This window comes from Musa acuminata, chromosome BXJ1-9, assembly GCF_036884655.1.
Source record: "Musa acuminata AAA Group cultivar baxijiao chromosome BXJ1-9, Cavendish_Baxijiao_AAA, whole genome shotgun sequence".
Taxonomy (NCBI): domain Eukaryota; kingdom Viridiplantae; phylum Streptophyta; class Magnoliopsida; order Zingiberales; family Musaceae; genus Musa; species Musa acuminata.
The window spans coordinates 34,223,067-34,240,406 of NC_088335.1; the positions used below are offsets into that span (position 1 = coordinate 34,223,067).

Here is a 17,340-nt window from a genome sequence, read left to right on the forward strand (position 1 = left end):
GTCCGCTCCAACAAAGACATGTAGACTGCTACTACTCAAGTTTGCGATGACCCGAGTTGGGTTTCCATGGCATTCCATGTAGACAAATTGTTTCTTGCTGTGATGCGATGGGAATCTCATCGGCAATTTGCATTCTCGAGTTCAGCTGGGGATTCACAATGTGGCTTTGCCACCAAAATAAATTACCATACAGAATTTGTTGGGAGGCATCCCCAACCAAACCGGCCTCTCCACCGTCACTGTTCTTAATACTTAATATATATATATATATATATATATATATATATATAATCTGCAGAACGGTTTGTTCTCGTGGTTACAATCTTTTCTCGAAATACAAGTCGTCTCGTTTCAAACATTGCCACGGAAAAATGTAAAAAAGAAAGAAAAAATAAAACCTCCGCCCCCTCCCATTTCTTTTTAGTATTTTAATTTCACCAATTTTTTTAACCCTAGAAGCCGTGAAGCTCTACGAATCGGAACCCTTAATTCGCCCGGAATTCTCCAAATCTTCCTTCTTCTTCTTCTTCGACGCGGTCTCCAATCCTGTCGTCGTCCCGCTTGATCCTGTGCCCTAAATCTCCCCAAACGAGCAGCGACTTCGATCCGAATTGTGGTTTCTCAATCCGCTCTGCCGGCCCTGGAGGTCCCGCTTCGAAGCCAGGAGTGGAGGTTTCTCGGGATTGGGGCGCCTCAGTGTTGTTTTCTCAACTTTGGCTGGCACCTGCGAGCAAGAGTACGTTCGCGTCTTTAGATGTCCCCTTCGCCTATCTTCTCAAGTTACAGAGTGAAGTTCGTGAACTGAGGAATTCTAGGTTTTGTTTGTGAACTCCGTTTCTGCTGGTGTCTGGTCTAAGCTGCTGCAACTGTGTCATTGTGAATGGCGAGCCCTAGTGCTCGCAAGGATAATACAGGAACGGGTCTGTGATCTGAACTGAATCATTGCATCTGACTTTAAACAAGTAATTGGGTTACCGTCATCAGTTCTGCTGTGCTGGAGGTGGCGGCGGCAACAGCGTGAGCTGGGAAATGAGGTTGGCAAGGGAAGAGAGATGACTAGGCTTTCGTTCAGGCCTCGGCCACTTGACATTCACAAGAAGCTTCCCATTGTCAAATCCATTAAAGAATTTGAGGAAGATGAGACACTTGTCACAGCTGCATCCACCCGCAACTCACAGCTGCTCTGGACTGCAGCTGAGAATGAGAATGAGGTACTGCTGATCTCTTATTAGCATGTCAAGCTTGCGTTGGTTGCTTGAACTTATGGACCAATGCTTTTTCTTCTCGTATGGGATTCTGAACATGGTAATGCTGATCTCTTATTAGCATGTCAAGCTTGTGTTGGTTGCTTAACTTATGGACCACTGCTTTTTCTTCTTGCATGGTATTCTGAAGACGGTGCATAGTTAGAGAACTCCAACTGTCAGTATTCTAAATATTGAATGTGGATATCATGATGGAAATCTATACTCCTTGGATTGAATGATAAAGCTTTGTTCTTGGAGACTCCAAAAGTAGCATTAACAAGTTGAATTCTTAAAAGGACATCAGATTGTTCTTTTCTGTCTTGACTTGTGGGTTTTCTTGTGTTTACGGTTGTTAGGGCGTTCAGGTCATCAAAGTTTCTTCCAATATGAACTTGTATAACACGTGGAATGCCCTTGCATGAAATTACTTGGTGAGACATCTGGTCATCCAATTATAATTATTTCTTCTCTATATGTCAGTAAGGCCATCTCTGATCATAAAATGATTCATGACTCTAGTTTCTTGTTTGTCAACGGTTGAATCTTGATTGTTCCTTTATGACGTGGGTGACTTAGAGTTCTACGTAGGAAAATAATTTCTTTGTTTGAAGGGATAGAGTTGAAAATGCAAAATTGTCAACGGTTGAATTTTGATCTGTGAACCATTATATATAGTTAGATTGATTAGTGACTAACAGAATTATATTTTTTTCCCTTTAGGTGCATCAAACTCGTAGCAAGGCAAGTTCTCAAGAAATACCTACCCCCCAGTTCATTGTTGTGGACACATACGAAAGAGACTATGCTTGCACCTTCACACAAACCACATCATATATACGTGGAAGAGGAGGTTTTGGTCAAATTTTGCATAAATTTACTATGAAAAAGAAAAATATAGATTACTTTTCAGATTTCTGATCCTTTTTTATTATTACATCTTTCAGCTCGGGCTGAGATTGGTGAATTTGTTGAATATGACCTGGATAATGAAGATGATGAATGGCTTGAAGAGTTCAACCATGATAAGATGACTCTTACACCTGAAAAGTAATAGTCAAAGTCTACACTTGATGACCTTTATGCCTATTTTATCTTTTAATGTTGTGTTTCTTTGATGATCTGTAAAATTTGGAACTTGCTCTTCTCCCTAGAATGCTAGAAATAGATTTCTGAAACAATGAAGTCTTATTATGCTTTATTTACTCTTTGGATTTCTTTTTCGTTTTTCTTTTATTTTGAGAAAAAGCAGAATTGCAGGGCGGGTTTGAAAGATGAAAAGAATGATAACTCTTCTTAGTACTAGATACATAAAAAGAAAACATTTTCACCTCATAAGAAACGAGGTCAGATTATCTCCAAATAAAATCTAATGGTTACTTTAATGATGATTCATTTTTTTTTATTTTGATGTTTTAAGGGTCGATTTGCATGAAGACTGGTGAAATTGCCAATTTTCATTCACATAGACATGATGCTGCATGCAGAGTCTCAGAAAAAGCAGATGCTTTCCATGCTAGGAACCTGACCACTTCCTATAATTTGTTTGCTGAATTGAAGTCCTTAGAAAAATACTCGTTATCTTGATGATTCATATGTTCTCTTTCTCTATGTTGAAAGCAATACAATTGAAGAGAAATGCTCTTTGTGCTTAGTCAAGTTATTATAATCCACAGAATCTAGGTGTCCTGTGAATTTTCTTAAGGAATCTGTATGGTCTTTCAATTTTGCTATACACACATATAGATGCACACACATACATACATATGATATGTCTCATGGCATGCTCTGTCACTGAGACATCATGATTCCTCTCTAATCGAGGCCAAGAAGGCTGGTGGGGAAGGCTCAGCCACCATTTTTACCAAGAAAATTGGCCAAGCCAGTAGCCTGCCAGTTATAGTAGAGAATTAATGCAAAGCCCTACCTCATGATTATGACCTATCCAGTGTAGGTCACTTGGTCAAGCATTGTAGCCAGAGTCATGTTTAAGCATTAAAAGGTATGGCCCTGTACACAAGACTTCTGGTACAGGTTAAGCATCACTTAGGAATTGAGGTAATGAAAAAGAGGATGCTCTTAGTGAGCTGCAACTATGGACTAACCGACCTAAGCACATTCCATGAACTGTCACATTGTTCCGACTTCCAAGCGCATCCTGGATGTTGCATGTCATATACCCTGGTTTTTCATGGTCAAATTTGAAGCATTGCAAAATTTGTTGTGGAAATATTCTGTAAAGAAAGCACGCTGCTTATGTTGCACGTAGCATAATGAGTTGTTTTATTTTTGGTGCTAATTTTCATTAACCTAAGCTTATTTTGTTACAGATGTGAGACCATTTTGTTCAAGTTGGAGGTTATGGATTATAAAGCTCGAGAACGAGCAGGAGTCATAACACCTACTTTTGGATCACCGATTCCTGTTCTTTTACAACTTGATGCAGCAGCAGAGGTGGATGACTAATCATTTCTCAATTTCGCTTTCGATTATTCACATGAAATACAGTTTCTCTTATTTCTAGATGTAATGATGTTTCTATAATTTCTTGACATTTGTTTAGTTGCGAAGCAAAGCATTGTATCCAATATGATGATTGAATCAGTTAAGGATGAAAAATATTCTGTGTGCCTAAACAAATGATTCTCATGAAATTATGTTTCTGATGCTAATACAAAGTGGATCTTGTATTAGAAATGTTAAACATGACAAATAAGGAGAAGAGTTGCACAATCTTCCATTGGCTTACTATCTTATGTGCTGTGATTTTGTGGGATATAATGAAGTTTCATGATATGAAATTTTGCCTGGCAACTAATTAATTTTCCCAACTATTTGGTCATTTTTTGCAGGCTTTACAATTCCTATCTGTACGATATCCGGTATTCCAGTCTGTATATAGCTATTGGAAAGCAAAGGTATGCTTCATTTGGTGTTAGAAATATAGAGTTACTACCATTTTTATATAATAGCATTGTTAAGAATTTATGAATCTGAGGCTTCATATTTTTGTTGACTAATAAATTTTAACCAAAATTTAAAATTTTGACTCAATATATCTGCTTATGGTTGTTTTGTTATTTATCAGAGAGAATGGTGGCAAAAACCTATATTGCGGCACTTGCAGGTTGCACTCTTTTCCTTATCATTTTTAGAATATGGGCATTGATATTTTCTTAGGTGAATCTTGCTTGTTTACTTGTTAAACTGGTTTTACATAAAGTAATTTCAAAATGCTGCTAATATATGCTAATAAAAATCTTCTTCTGCTTTTAAGGTTGTTCAATGACTGTTATATCAAGATAGTAGTGATTTAAAAAGCGTTAGGCGCCAAGGTCAAAAAACGCCCGAGGCGCTAGGCGCTAAAATATAAAAATATATAATATAATTAATAAATATAATTATTTAAATAAAAAATATGCTATTAAATTTAAAAAATCAGGTACAAAATCACAATGTCACATTAATAAAAAGTCTAAAAAATCAAAACAATAAAATTTTACATCAAATCTATTGAGTTACTCTGTACACTTACCATTTATTTTGAAACCTAACAATAATTTTAAATAAATAAAAATTAATAGTATTAAAATCAAAATAATATATTATTAATCTAATAAATAAAAATACTATTATTAGTATACAGTTAGCAGTATACTATTAATAGTATAGTGAGAAGAGCGTGAGAAGACCGAAGCTGCTGAGGCAATGACAGCGGTAGCAGGTGACAGCCGTAGCTGGAGCGGGAGCGGCGAGCGGCAGCAGGAGTGGGAGTGGGAGCGGCGACAGCAGCGGCGAGCAGTCGATGAGCAGCGATTATGGCAGTGGCGAGTAGCGACAGTAGCGGCGAGCAGTGACGGTGGCAGCGAAATCTCGGCAGCAAAATCGCGAGTGTTAGGGTTGGGGAAGTTGGGGAAATCACGAGAGGGAGCCTGATATCGGTGATTTAGTTGGTTCGATTGAACCAACTAAAGCATCAGAGACCAACCAGACCTAAAAATCTGGTTTGATCGCTTGGTTTAACCCAAGCGCTCGCTCGAAGCGCCCGGCGCCTAGGCTCGGGCGAGCGCCCAAGCGGTGCCTCTTTGAAGCGCGCCGCCTGGAAATGAAGCGAGGCGCTCGGGCCTCGCCTCGCCCGAGCGCCTAGGCGAGCGCCCGAGCGCCTATTGTAATCACTGCTAGATAGCACTAGTTTTGGATGAAGAACAACAATTTGCTTATAGTAATATGGTCCCTATATCACCTTCCTTTTATTAAAGAATACAAATGTCTATGTGTAAAACAAAAACCAAAAGATAACATAATGCACAGTGTCATCAATAATGTGGATTTATAGCCATTCTTTAATTGGAATGGCATGTACTACCAACATGGATGGTGGAAGCTTAGACCTGAACTCTGGGGTGCTGAACATTTGTCTATGTTATAGAACTTAATATAGTTTCACTTTCATGTTTATTTTTGGGGTGTATGTGGTTCTTCACTAAACTTTTAGTTACATTACACCAACAGGATGTTTACAGGAAACTTAGTGGTATTATGAGGAACCTTTTGTATTTAACATTTTTTAAGTTACTGTTTTGCTAGTTGAACAATTTCTTAGAGAGAGGTAACTGGTAATATGTTAGTTCAAATTGTGTCGAACAGACTTTCTTGCAGTTTGTATTAACCAGCATGAAAACTTGGAAAATGTTTTGCCTGAATGGCTTCTTTAATATTTGTTATCAGCTTCATCATGGAAGCATTCTTATGCATCAAATGAGTCACCTATTCCCTTTTGTCAACCAGGGTGCTGAAAATGCTTCTTGTTATTATTTGGTTACTGGACTGCACATTACCTGTTGGGTTTGGTTCTGCATGTAAAAAGAATTGGCTAAAAACAGCCATCATCTTTTTGAGCTGCCTAGGTTGTGGTCTGTTTTTAGATGTTTAAATGGCTAATTCTTCTGCTAGTATAATGGTATAATACTCTATGGGATTGTGTAGTTTCTTAAAAGTAGGAATTGATCTAATCATGGTTAATTTTATTTCTTATCTGTGCAGCCTCCTCCACCAGTTAATGATTCAAATCCTTATAATGTATTCAGACCGAGGGAAAAGGCACACCGTCTTCACATGAGAAGGGTAGGTGCTAAGGAATCAGCAATGTATCTAATTAGTTGTTGACACAGAAAATACTTTGTACCATAAAAGTTAAAGACTTGCTGAAAGAAATTAGGTGCTTCTTACCCTATGTGCTGGATATTTGACTACTATTTTTTCAGATGCAAAGGAGGGAAAACAATGTGCAGTCATTTGAAAAACTTCGCCAGGTAAATTTTAATTGCTTGTATTGCTTGTAGTGTAGCAGGCATTTATCAGTCTGACCTATAGTCCAGTATCTCAAATTATTGGTTTTTTATTTATTTTAGTGGTTCCAAGCAGTAGATATCAGTATACTGCTAGGTATCTTTGTACTAAACTAGTCCAGTGATTGTTGAAACTGATATCAGACAGGTATTTAAAACCTTGATCTAGAGACTTAAGTGGTTTCTTTTCACCTAGATAAAACAACACCATGTTAATGCAGTTGGTTTTGGGCACATTATATGCTGTAACTGTCAGTTAGCTCTGTTTCATGTTTTAAAGAATTTGTTATGAACACTCCATGAATCTCCATGTGAAGGTTGCATGTACTAAATTTCATCCTTTAGCATACTAATGCCTAAATCTTTATCCTTAATATGTCCTCATAAGCTACTATTCCCCGACTAAGGTTTATATTGGTCTTTTGTAACAAGTCTTGCCTTCTGTATATATTAATTTAAAATGTCTAATGAACTTTAAAAGTTTTTAGGATGACTGTACAAAACATTTACTGAGGAACTAATATCTTTAGAGATGTTGGATGGGGAAATGATTGTGACATCGACAATTTAGTAAAAGCCAAATTGTCTGATCTCCTTTTACCTTTTTAGCAAAAAGTTTTGTTATTGGTTGGCCTTTTTTATCCTTTTTCTGAAGAACTCTACTGCATCCTTTTTATCATATAGGTTACTTTAAGCAAATAATTTTAAGAGTGAATTTATTTTTCTAGAAAAGGTATTGCATGAAATTGATTTTGAGGGGACCTAAAAGGATGTGCATTCCATAAAAAGGAAATTTATTGAAGCTATGCCTACTGTCGATACCATTAACCTCTATTTTAAGCTACAGAAGACATATGATGTGTACTAGTACACTGATTCAATTTTGTAGGACAGATTGTGGATCTTTTGTCATATTTAGAAGTGAGACATTTCTTAATCTTGTTATCATTATTTTGGTTACTCATAGATTTTTGATTTGTCATAATTATTAGCAAAATATAGATTTAGCTTTATAAATTCCACTTGATATTATCATTGGCAATTGTTGACATGTATATACATAGATTATGAAGGGAAAAACTTGGCTCTTGGTAGATTGGAAATGAAAAATGGATGGCTGAGCTGTAAATACTCAGATATGAATTGATTAATGATTAAGAAGATACTTGTAGAATGCGTAATTTCATTTGTTACTTCATCATGAATGAGTTTACAAATTTTTAAGATCTAAATCCCAGAAAGGTAAAATACAACCATCCTATTACAGACCTAATATATTAGGATTTAGGAATACAATTGTACATATAAATTCTGGACAACTTTCCTGTTTTAATTTAAGAATACAACTATTTAGGAATATAGTTATATTCTAATTAAGAATACGGACATATAGGAATGCAGCCTCGATATTCTAGAAATACAATACAGCTTCCATATTCTCAGCTTTCATATTCTAGTACTACTTCCACCGGAATATAGCTTTCATATTTAAGGATTACAGTTACTGTTTCTGTGTGATTCTCCAACAATACTTTTACAGGCCTATCGTCTCTTTACTACAGATACTGTGAACAATCTTGTAGAAATTGTTATGTATAGTTTTATTTTTAATCATTTGGCTTCATGATCACTTATCATACTTCAATTATTGCACTTGCTTCAGGTCAGGCATAACTTGGACCAGGCAAAGAAAGTGCTAAGATCTTTGATTAAGGTTTCTTTTAGTAAAGTTTTATTTTAACTGGAGAAATATGCTTTCTTAAACAGCTTTTGCATAAACCTATATTTTGCAACTAATAATGTGGAATTGCAGAGAGAAGAAAAGAAGCGGGAGATTGTTGAGTGCAAGGTCAAAATTCAAAGAATCCAGATTAAGTATAAGGTAGTTCTGAATAGTATATTATTCTTTTTTCTTTTTAATAGTGATACAAGGTTGTTAGCATGATCAACTTATGTGATCTCTGTACATTTGGTAATTTTTACTGCAAACTCTTTTTCTCTTTGTGAAAAAGAATGATTTTCTGCAGTGATTTCAATAGGCGCTCGGGCGAGGCGAGGCAAGGCTCGAGCGCCTCGCTTCTTGTCCAAGCGCCTCGCTTTAAAGAGGCGTCGCCTGGGTGCTCGCCCGAGCCTAGGCATCAGGCGCTTCGAGCGAGTGCCCGGGTTAAACCAGGCGACCGAACCAGTGTTTTACATCTGGTTCGGTCTCCACTGCTTTAGTTGGTTCAATCGAACCAACTAAAGCACCGATATCAGCCTCCCAACATCCCTCTCGCAACTTCCCCAACCCTAACCCTGCTTGCGATTCTACCGCTGACATTTCCTCTCTGCTGCCGCTGTCATTGCCTCTCTTTTCTGTCGTTGCTCTCCGCTGCCACTGTTGCTGCTTGCCGTTGCTGTCGCTGCTCATCGCCGTAGCTGCTGCTGTTGCCACTATCGCCGCTCCTGTTCCTGTTGTCGCTGCTCGCTGCTACCACTACTGCTTCTCTCAGTCAGCAGCCTCAGTCTTACTCTTACACTGCACCCTTGCTATCGTTGTCACTGCTCGTTGCTGTCGCTGCCACTACCACTGCTCGCCACTATTGTCGCTCCCGCTCTCGCTGCCGCTACTGTTACTCTTACTCCCTCTTCTCACATCGACTCGATAGTATACTGTTAACAGTATATTAATAGCAAGGTTCGCCGTACCGTACCGTACCGACGTTTCGACCCGGGCTCGGTACGGTATGGTACCGATGTATTGGGCGGTACATCAAGGCGTACCGAGCGGTACACCCTAGTGTACCGAACAATTTTATACTTTTTTTCATACTGTAGGACTGTAGTACTGTAACACTGTAGTGGTACCGGGCGGTCCGCGTACCGGTAACTTGTCGGACCGGTACCTACCGCCCGGTACGGGCGGTACGCTTCGGTATGACAGACCTTGATTAATAGTATACTGTTAACTATATACTAGTAACAATATTTTTTTATTTATTAAATTAATAATATATTATTTTAATTTTAATACTGCTAATTTTTATTTATTTGACATTATTGTTATTGTTTTAAATTTTGAGTATCATATTTTTTATTTAAATAATTATATTTATTAATTATATTATATATTTTTATATTTTAGCGTCTCGGTTCGCTTGGGCGAGCGCTTAGCGCCTCAAGCGTTTTTGGACTTTGGCGCCTAGCGCTTTTTAGATCACTGATTTTCTGCAAGCAAATCTATTGAATTATGACAAATGGTAAGTTGTCTCATAAGAAAACATCTATAGCATAAAACTTGTTCCTTAGTTACATAAAACACTTGGTATTGACTATGTAGCAGTGGTGGTCTTATGTATAATGGTTATGATGAATATTGTCTTTGATGCAGTTATCAATTTTCCTGATAGGCCACAATTACCGTGAACAAACATATTACTGACGAGGAACACGTTTTTGCTATGCTACTAATACTTGTACTTGCTCTGCTATTCTGCCCAAGCCTGGCTGAGGAAGAGTTATGGGGAGTAAAACACAAATATGCTGATTCCGGTCTTGGTTACTATATGTAATGATCGAATCTTTCACGATAAATAAAAAGAAAAAGTAAGGCCATTCCATTTCGACAAAAGACCATACCCAAGTTCAATAGCTTTGCGTCTGCCATCCTGATGATTATTTTCCTACCCCGACCCCAAAGGGAATGGTCCAAACCAAAAGGGAAGTAATTGTATCCTGGATAAACCATTATGCAGAACTTGATTGCATTGCTCTCAGTGTCATTCTTTCTTTTTGTTACTTTTATGAATCTCTATATACATCTATTACTCATGATGCATAACTGTGTTATGATCTAAATATTTTTAGTGATGCGACCTTAATTTATTTGGGGTGTTGGATTTTTTTAGAGGAGAAACAGAAAATGTCTTGGAATTCAGCAGGCTTTGTAACTCTTGACATATTGGTCTCTTCTTGTACATGGTTTAATTCTGCAGAGACTTTCGGAATAATTATTTTCTGATTAAAGTCTATGAATGAAAGTACTGTTTTATATTGGAGAGAAGTTGTCATGTCAAATATATCATTGGAGATGCCTATGATAAATGTAGAAGTTACTATCTTATTACTTGGTGTTTTATGCTGCCACAGAGGGTTCTTTTGGCTCTGATTGGCATTTGACCAAAAATATGGGGAAAGAGTACATTTCTAATATATAATTTTCTTCAACTCGATAATTATATCCTTGTGTAAAGAAATGGATAAGTGGCAGGCTTTCCGAGACATGTCAGGATATTCTTGGGAAATAACTGCCTTCTGTGATCTGTTTCAATTCTAGCACTTGGATGCTTACTGACTTGGTGACTATTTTTAGCATGAGGCATATCTCATTGAAGATGGATTCCGAAGCTTCCAACAACTTTCAAGCAAATTTACATCAAGTGAAGAGGTTTATGTTGATTCAGATGACACAATTAATGGTCATCAGGATGTTATCTCTGCCACTGTCCATCCAAAGTTTGCAGATTTCAAACTTGTTGCAGTCCCTACAGTACGAATGAAACGGGAGCTGAAGCAGAGGACTCTGTCAAATGGGCGTACAAGAAAGAGGGTACTTTTTGCTCATTACTCTTCTCTCTTTTTGGTTATCCATTTAGCATGGGATAGATTTGAAGTTGCATTATGGTGCTCCAGTATTTTTTAGTTCGAATGAAAAGACCACGTTGTTGTGACGAGGAGATGCTGACACGTATAGTGGACCAAAATGCTCACATTTCATTGGTTTTGAATTTCATTTTACTGCAGGACTTGTATGAGCCAGTCATGCTGTTCACCGAATCTTTGGATCCAGACAAGCTTGCTGTTGCAGGCATTGTGCCACCAGTACTACCTGCTGAGGATAGCTCAGTTGCACCACCATACCAATTCCATGGTCGGATTGGTCGTGGAGGGCGCATCATCTTTGATCGATGGAACCCTCTTTTTGAAGCTCCAATTGGCCAGGAGAGCTCACTCTATCTACCACCAAATCCAGTGCCTCCCTCACCGATTGGCTGAACACTTGCACTGCAGAAGGCTATTGGCTGATGACTCGTGGAGGAGCAGGAGCTTGTTGAAGCTGAGCATGTTCAATTGCTAGTTAATGTACAATTATTTACTAATTTCCAAATTGAAAGCCAGTGCGTTATTTTCCTCGTATCTCGTCTCATTTTTTGATCCGTAAGTGTGCAATCCGATGCCATATTGCTATTTAGTTTATTGCTGATGAATATTTGCCTTGTAATTTTCCTCAACTTTATGGCTAGAACGACTATGTGCTTTGTTTGTGGCTAAATCTGAGGTGATGAAGAGCCAAGACAATTCCTTTCAAATAGCCTTTTTTTTTTTTTTTAATCTTTTGGTCTTTTATACCAATTCACCACTATATTTAATGTTATGATATATTTTGAATGTTTGATGTGTCAAGATTCAAAGTCAACTTGGGTTCGTTATCGCAACTTATTGCAAGCCTGTATATTGGGAAGCAATCGAGTTCGGTTGAGTTTCTTACAAAAATTGCGTTGAGGGTGTGTTTGATAAATGTCATTCCACTTAAGTTAGTAAATGGATTTGAGAGGGAGGGTTCAAAGGAATTGAGGGTAGTCACAAAGAGTCTTCGAGTGGCATTTCTATATTTGAGGCTTTCTATAGTGGTTATTGGTAACTAACTGAAGCAAGCGGGCATTTAATTCACATCACATTTATGTGTATTTATTGGGTGTTATTGCTAAGTAATGGAAGTAAGCAAGCATTTAATTTGTATCACTTTTATGCGAACTTATTATTGGGTGTTACTTGGACATGAAGAAATAGCCAACATTGGTATCGATCGAGCATTAAGGTCAACATTGTTATGCGCCGTATTAATTTGGAGGGGTGTTTGGTTGACTAAACGTTGGAATTGGTGTTGGACAATTGGCTATTATTCTTTCGATTATGTTTGTCGCCTGACAATTTCTTAAGTTTTGAAAACCACCTATGATCCAAGCACTTATTATGCCCTAAAGATGCCTCAATCATGTCGAGAGTAATGATCATTTCGAGGGTTAATTATATTAATTCTTTTATGCTTGGACCTTATTAACGTGGTTTTTGTTCTTACAAATTTATATTTAAATTTTTATAATTCTAAAAATAAAATAAATAATCTCATTTGTCATAACATTATTAGCTACATCGACGATAAACATAACACTATAATACCACGTTCTAAATTGACACGAAGTGATGAATAAAAAAATAAATATAATATTTTTTATTCTTATTAATTTTATCGATAAAAAAATCATTTCCATGTGCTAAAAATAAAAAATAAAATAAAATTATTATTTGTCTATTACTTTTACATCGATCCAACACATGGTAACTTGTGTTATGTTTTTTATCAATAATTTTAGGACATTTTTAAAATTATAAAAATAGTAATGTAAATTTTGTAAGTAAAAATTTTGTAAATTTGGATACTAATAGTATCCAAATATAGAAAGTAATACCCATTTCTACAAGATGTGTAAGAGGCGTGGATATAATTTGAACATAGGTTCTGTTCTTTCAGTTTAATATTATCTTAAACTGTTTTTATCATTAATATTATATCCAAAGCCTTTAAGTCAGTTAAGTAGTTATCATCCGATTTATACGTACAAACACGAATAGATCCAACTAACCCACTTGCATTGGGGTTGGAGTCTAAAAACGCTGCGTCTGGTGATTCAAAAGCAACCTCGTTGTGGTGCAAGCAAGAAGGGGAGCTTCCAGATGAAAAAGGACGAGGGGAAAGCGGAAGAGGCGTGAAAGCTTCCACCTTTGATCCAGTCGCTTCGGCGTGCCCCCCTGTGGACTTTCCAGGTCCCAAAGAGGACGCCGTTAAGTGGGACTCGTTGCTGCTGCAACCACTTCCCTTGTAGAGAACGCCCCCCAGCTACCCACTACGGCATGGGCCATGGCCATCTGGGAGCCACTCTTGCTCCTGACCTCACCTTGTTAGAATATATGACTCTTTTATAATTAAATAAAATATAAAATAAAATAATCGATTGGGTTTCGTTCAGATATTTTAGCCAATAAACTAAGTTCACTACGAAACGATTCCTCGGGAGATAACCTTGATGAGAGGAAATCTCTTGAGATCTCATCGTAGACCCTCTGCTTTCGCCTATAAAAGGGACGCATCTCTTTGTCGAGGGATTTTAGTTTCCCCAAAAACCCCTTTCTCCCAAAAATCCATCTCTCAATGTGAGGAGAAAGGATCTACTCCTCCTTGCACTCCTTGCAGACGGCGACGGTGCCTGCAACTTCGGATTGGTGGCTAGTTGCAGCAATCTTGGATTAAAGACGATGATCAACCGAGATCTCTGAAGAGATGGCATCAAAAGGTATGCATCGTAATTAGATCTATACATTTTTTATTTCAATCCTGGCATATAAGTTATTTTCGCATTATAGATATAGCATAATTATAGACTTTATGCTTATAATTGGTATCAGAGCCAGATTTTTGAAATCAAATGTATTAGATCTATAAATTTATTTACGATGCATAAAATTACTTTCATCTTTCAAGAATTGCTAAGCAGCAATGGTCACTGTCGACCTTGTTGCGAATTTGCGACTACGCCGGGTAGCGTACGCATCATAGAACCCGTCCCATATGCGGGCATCACAGAACCCGTCCCATATGCGGGCATCAATAATCCGTCCCATATGCGGACATCACATAATTCGTCCCATATGTGGACATCACAAAACATGTTCCATATGCGGGCATTACAGAATCCGTCCCATACGCGGAACCCGTCGATGCGACGGCCGGTCGCACACGGCCGGAACCCGTCCATGCGACGGTCGGCCACACGCAGGCAGATAGCCCAAGTGGCGGCCGTGCGTGAGTAGGCCGTGCACAGGCGGCGACCGCACGCTGGCAGTAGCCCCGCGGCGGTCGCGCGCTGGCAGCAATCCCGCGGCGGCAGCGGCCGCGCGCAGGCTAGAACTGCCGCTGGCAGCCGAGCACAGGCGGTCGGGCCGCAGGCAGCAGCGGCAGCGCCGCTCACGCAGGCGGCGGCGACGAAAGCATATTAGGGTTTTTGGCATAATTACGATTTTACCCTCGAGGCTAGGGTTTTGTTAAAATTACAGTTTTACCCTTGTAAATTTCGTAATTTGAAGTTATGTTCTGTCAACATATTTACGGTTTACCATCGGGTTTAATTTATGCCAAAATTACAGTTCTGCCATTCGCATATTTCTGATTTTATTCCATTTCAAATATTTATGGTTTTATCAAAATTGAGAAATTTAATTCATATTCTCAATTATAAATTGATAAATATGATTTAATATAATTATGATTAATTTTAATCATAATTATATTTTTGATTATTTGATTGGATTTAATTTTTGATTTAAAAAAAACTATAAATTATGGTTTACTTTATAGTTTTCTCATATGAATTATTGATTTTACATGTGATAAATAAAATTAAAAATCCAATTATTATTTTTAAACTTTTATTTATTTATTCACATGTATATATATGAAATTGTGAAATAATGTATATCTTTCACATGCATGATTTATATAAATTATTGATTTTACATGTGGTAAATAAAATTAAAAATCCAATTATTATTTTTTGGACTTTTATTTATTTATTCACATGTATATATATATATATGAAATTGTGAAATAATATTTACCTTTCACATGAAGGTATGATTTATATGTTATCATGATTATCATATGAGTTTTCGTATTGATTAATATTCAATAATTATTATTGTTATTTATTATTGAATTGCTTAGCATTAATATTCAATAATTATTATTGTTATTTATTATTGAATTGCTTAGCATTAATATTTAATAATTATTATTGTTATTTTATTATTGAATTGTTTAGCATTAATGTTCAATAATTATTGTTGTTATTTATTATTGAACTGCTTTGCATTAATATTCAATAATTATTATGGTCATTATTTTTATTATCAAATTGCTTAGCAAAAATTAAAGAAATTGATGAATATTATTTGTAATTCATTTCCCTAAGTTTTATTAGCTACCAAAGTGGCCTAGGATGATAGACTTTTGTGATATGAATTACAATAAAAGTTTTGTTATTTATAGGACATTTTTATTTTATATCATTGCATTAGTCTTGTAGCCACCAAAGTGACATGGATTAATGACTTATAAAATAATATTAAAGAATTAATCCTAAATGATATTAAGGAAATAATATTCATAATGACACATATAATTAGGAGATTTAGATAATCCCAAAGGAGAATCTAATTCAAATAATTATATGATGGGGTAGGATGATAGTATTTTTGGATATCCTTGCAGTTTAGGGTTGTATACCCAAAGGTAACAACACTATTCCACAAGGATGGTATCAGTCCTTCATAAATATTCTTGAGTAAACACTAGATATGTCAATATTTCACCCAAAGGTGTAATATAAATGATATCAATAGTTCATCAATTTTTGATAAACTTAAAGCATTAATGTTATTCTATATTTTTGCAGTGGTACTTCCGCATATACATTCATATGCTTCAAGTGTCCCTGTACTTTCTGGATCAAATTATTCAGAATGGTTAGAGCATGTGCAATTCACACTGGGGGTATTAGATCTTGATTTAGCATTACTTGTTGAAAAGCCTGCAGACTTGACTGATGAAAGTTCTATAGAACAAGTAAATGAAATGAAGGTTTGGGAAAGATATGATAGACTTAGTTTAATGTTCATAAGAATGACATTTGCAAATAACATAAAGACTTCATTACCGACTGCAACTAGCGCAAAGGAATATTAAAAGGTTATTGAAGACAGATTTAAATCTGCTGATAAGTCATTGGCTGGCACATTAATGAAAGAACTGACTACGGCTCAGTATGATGGCACTCGAGGAATTCAGGATCATATCCTCAATATGGCTGACAAAGCTGCAAAACTTAAAACATTAGGTATGAATATTGATGAATCTTTTCTCGTGCAATTTATTCTCAATTATCTTCCTTCTCAGTTTGGCCCATTCAAGATTCACTACAACATAAATAAGGATAAGTGGGACTTGAATGAGTTGACTAGCATGTGTGTTCAGGAAGAATTGAGATTAAGGCAAGAAAGTTCACATAATGTCATGACCACTATTCAAGGAGCTGGTAATAAGAAAAGAAAGTTGAAGCATTATCAAACAAAGAAATTTGCTGGGTCTGGAAATGTTAAACGGACAAATGAAAAGAAAGCATTTATTGTAAAGTGCTTCTTTTGTGGCAAGAAAGGACATGTGAAGAAGGATTGCATTAAACGCAAGACTTGGTTCGAAAAGAAAGGTATTAACTCGATCTTTGTATGTTTCGAATCAAACATTACAGAAGTTCCTTCTAACACTTGGTGGATTGATTCTGGTGCTTCAACTCATGTTACAAATAACATGCAGGGATTTCTTTCAATTCGGAAACCAAAAGAACATGAAAGATTCATCATTATGGGAAATCGTCTTAAAGCGAAAGTGATATCAATGGGAACTTATCGTCTACGCTTAGAGACGGGTCACTTGATGGAGCTTGTTGACACCTATTATGTCCCTACAATTTTTAGAAATTTGGTTTCTCTTTCTAGAATTGATGAGTTAGGATATTATCTTTCTTTTGGTAGTGGCAAACTCAGTATATTTTATGATTCAATAAAAGTTGGTTCTGGAATTCTCTATGATGGTTTGT

At 36.7% G+C, this 17,340-nt stretch overlaps 1 protein-coding gene across 4 annotated transcripts; it reads left to right on the forward strand.

The window, feature by feature from the left end:
- The first annotated feature begins 321 nt into the window (after positions 1 to 321).
- On the forward strand, positions 322 to 11,767 carry LOC135593451 (enhancer of polycomb-like protein 1). Of its 4 annotated transcripts, none has more exons than XM_065083511.1 (13): positions 323 to 736; positions 816 to 1,211; positions 1,968 to 2,097; positions 2,192 to 2,294; positions 3,575 to 3,698; positions 4,097 to 4,162; positions 4,333 to 4,371; positions 6,288 to 6,368; positions 6,509 to 6,556; positions 8,256 to 8,306; positions 8,406 to 8,474; positions 10,944 to 11,180; positions 11,375 to 11,767. In XM_065083511.1, the coding sequence occupies exons 2-13, from the start codon at positions 1,053 to 1,055 to the stop codon at positions 11,624 to 11,626; spliced, it is 1,359 nt and encodes a 452-aa protein (XP_064939583.1). In that variant the 5' UTR covers positions 323 to 736; positions 816 to 1,052; the 3' UTR covers positions 11,627 to 11,767. The 4 variants fall into 4 exon arrangements, with proteins under 4 accessions (XP_064939586.1, XP_064939583.1, XP_064939584.1 ...); XM_065083512.1 differs by having other exon boundaries at positions 858 to 1,211; XM_065083513.1 differs by having other exon boundaries at positions 985 to 1,211.
- The last annotated feature ends 5,573 nt before the right edge of the window (positions 11,768 to 17,340 follow it).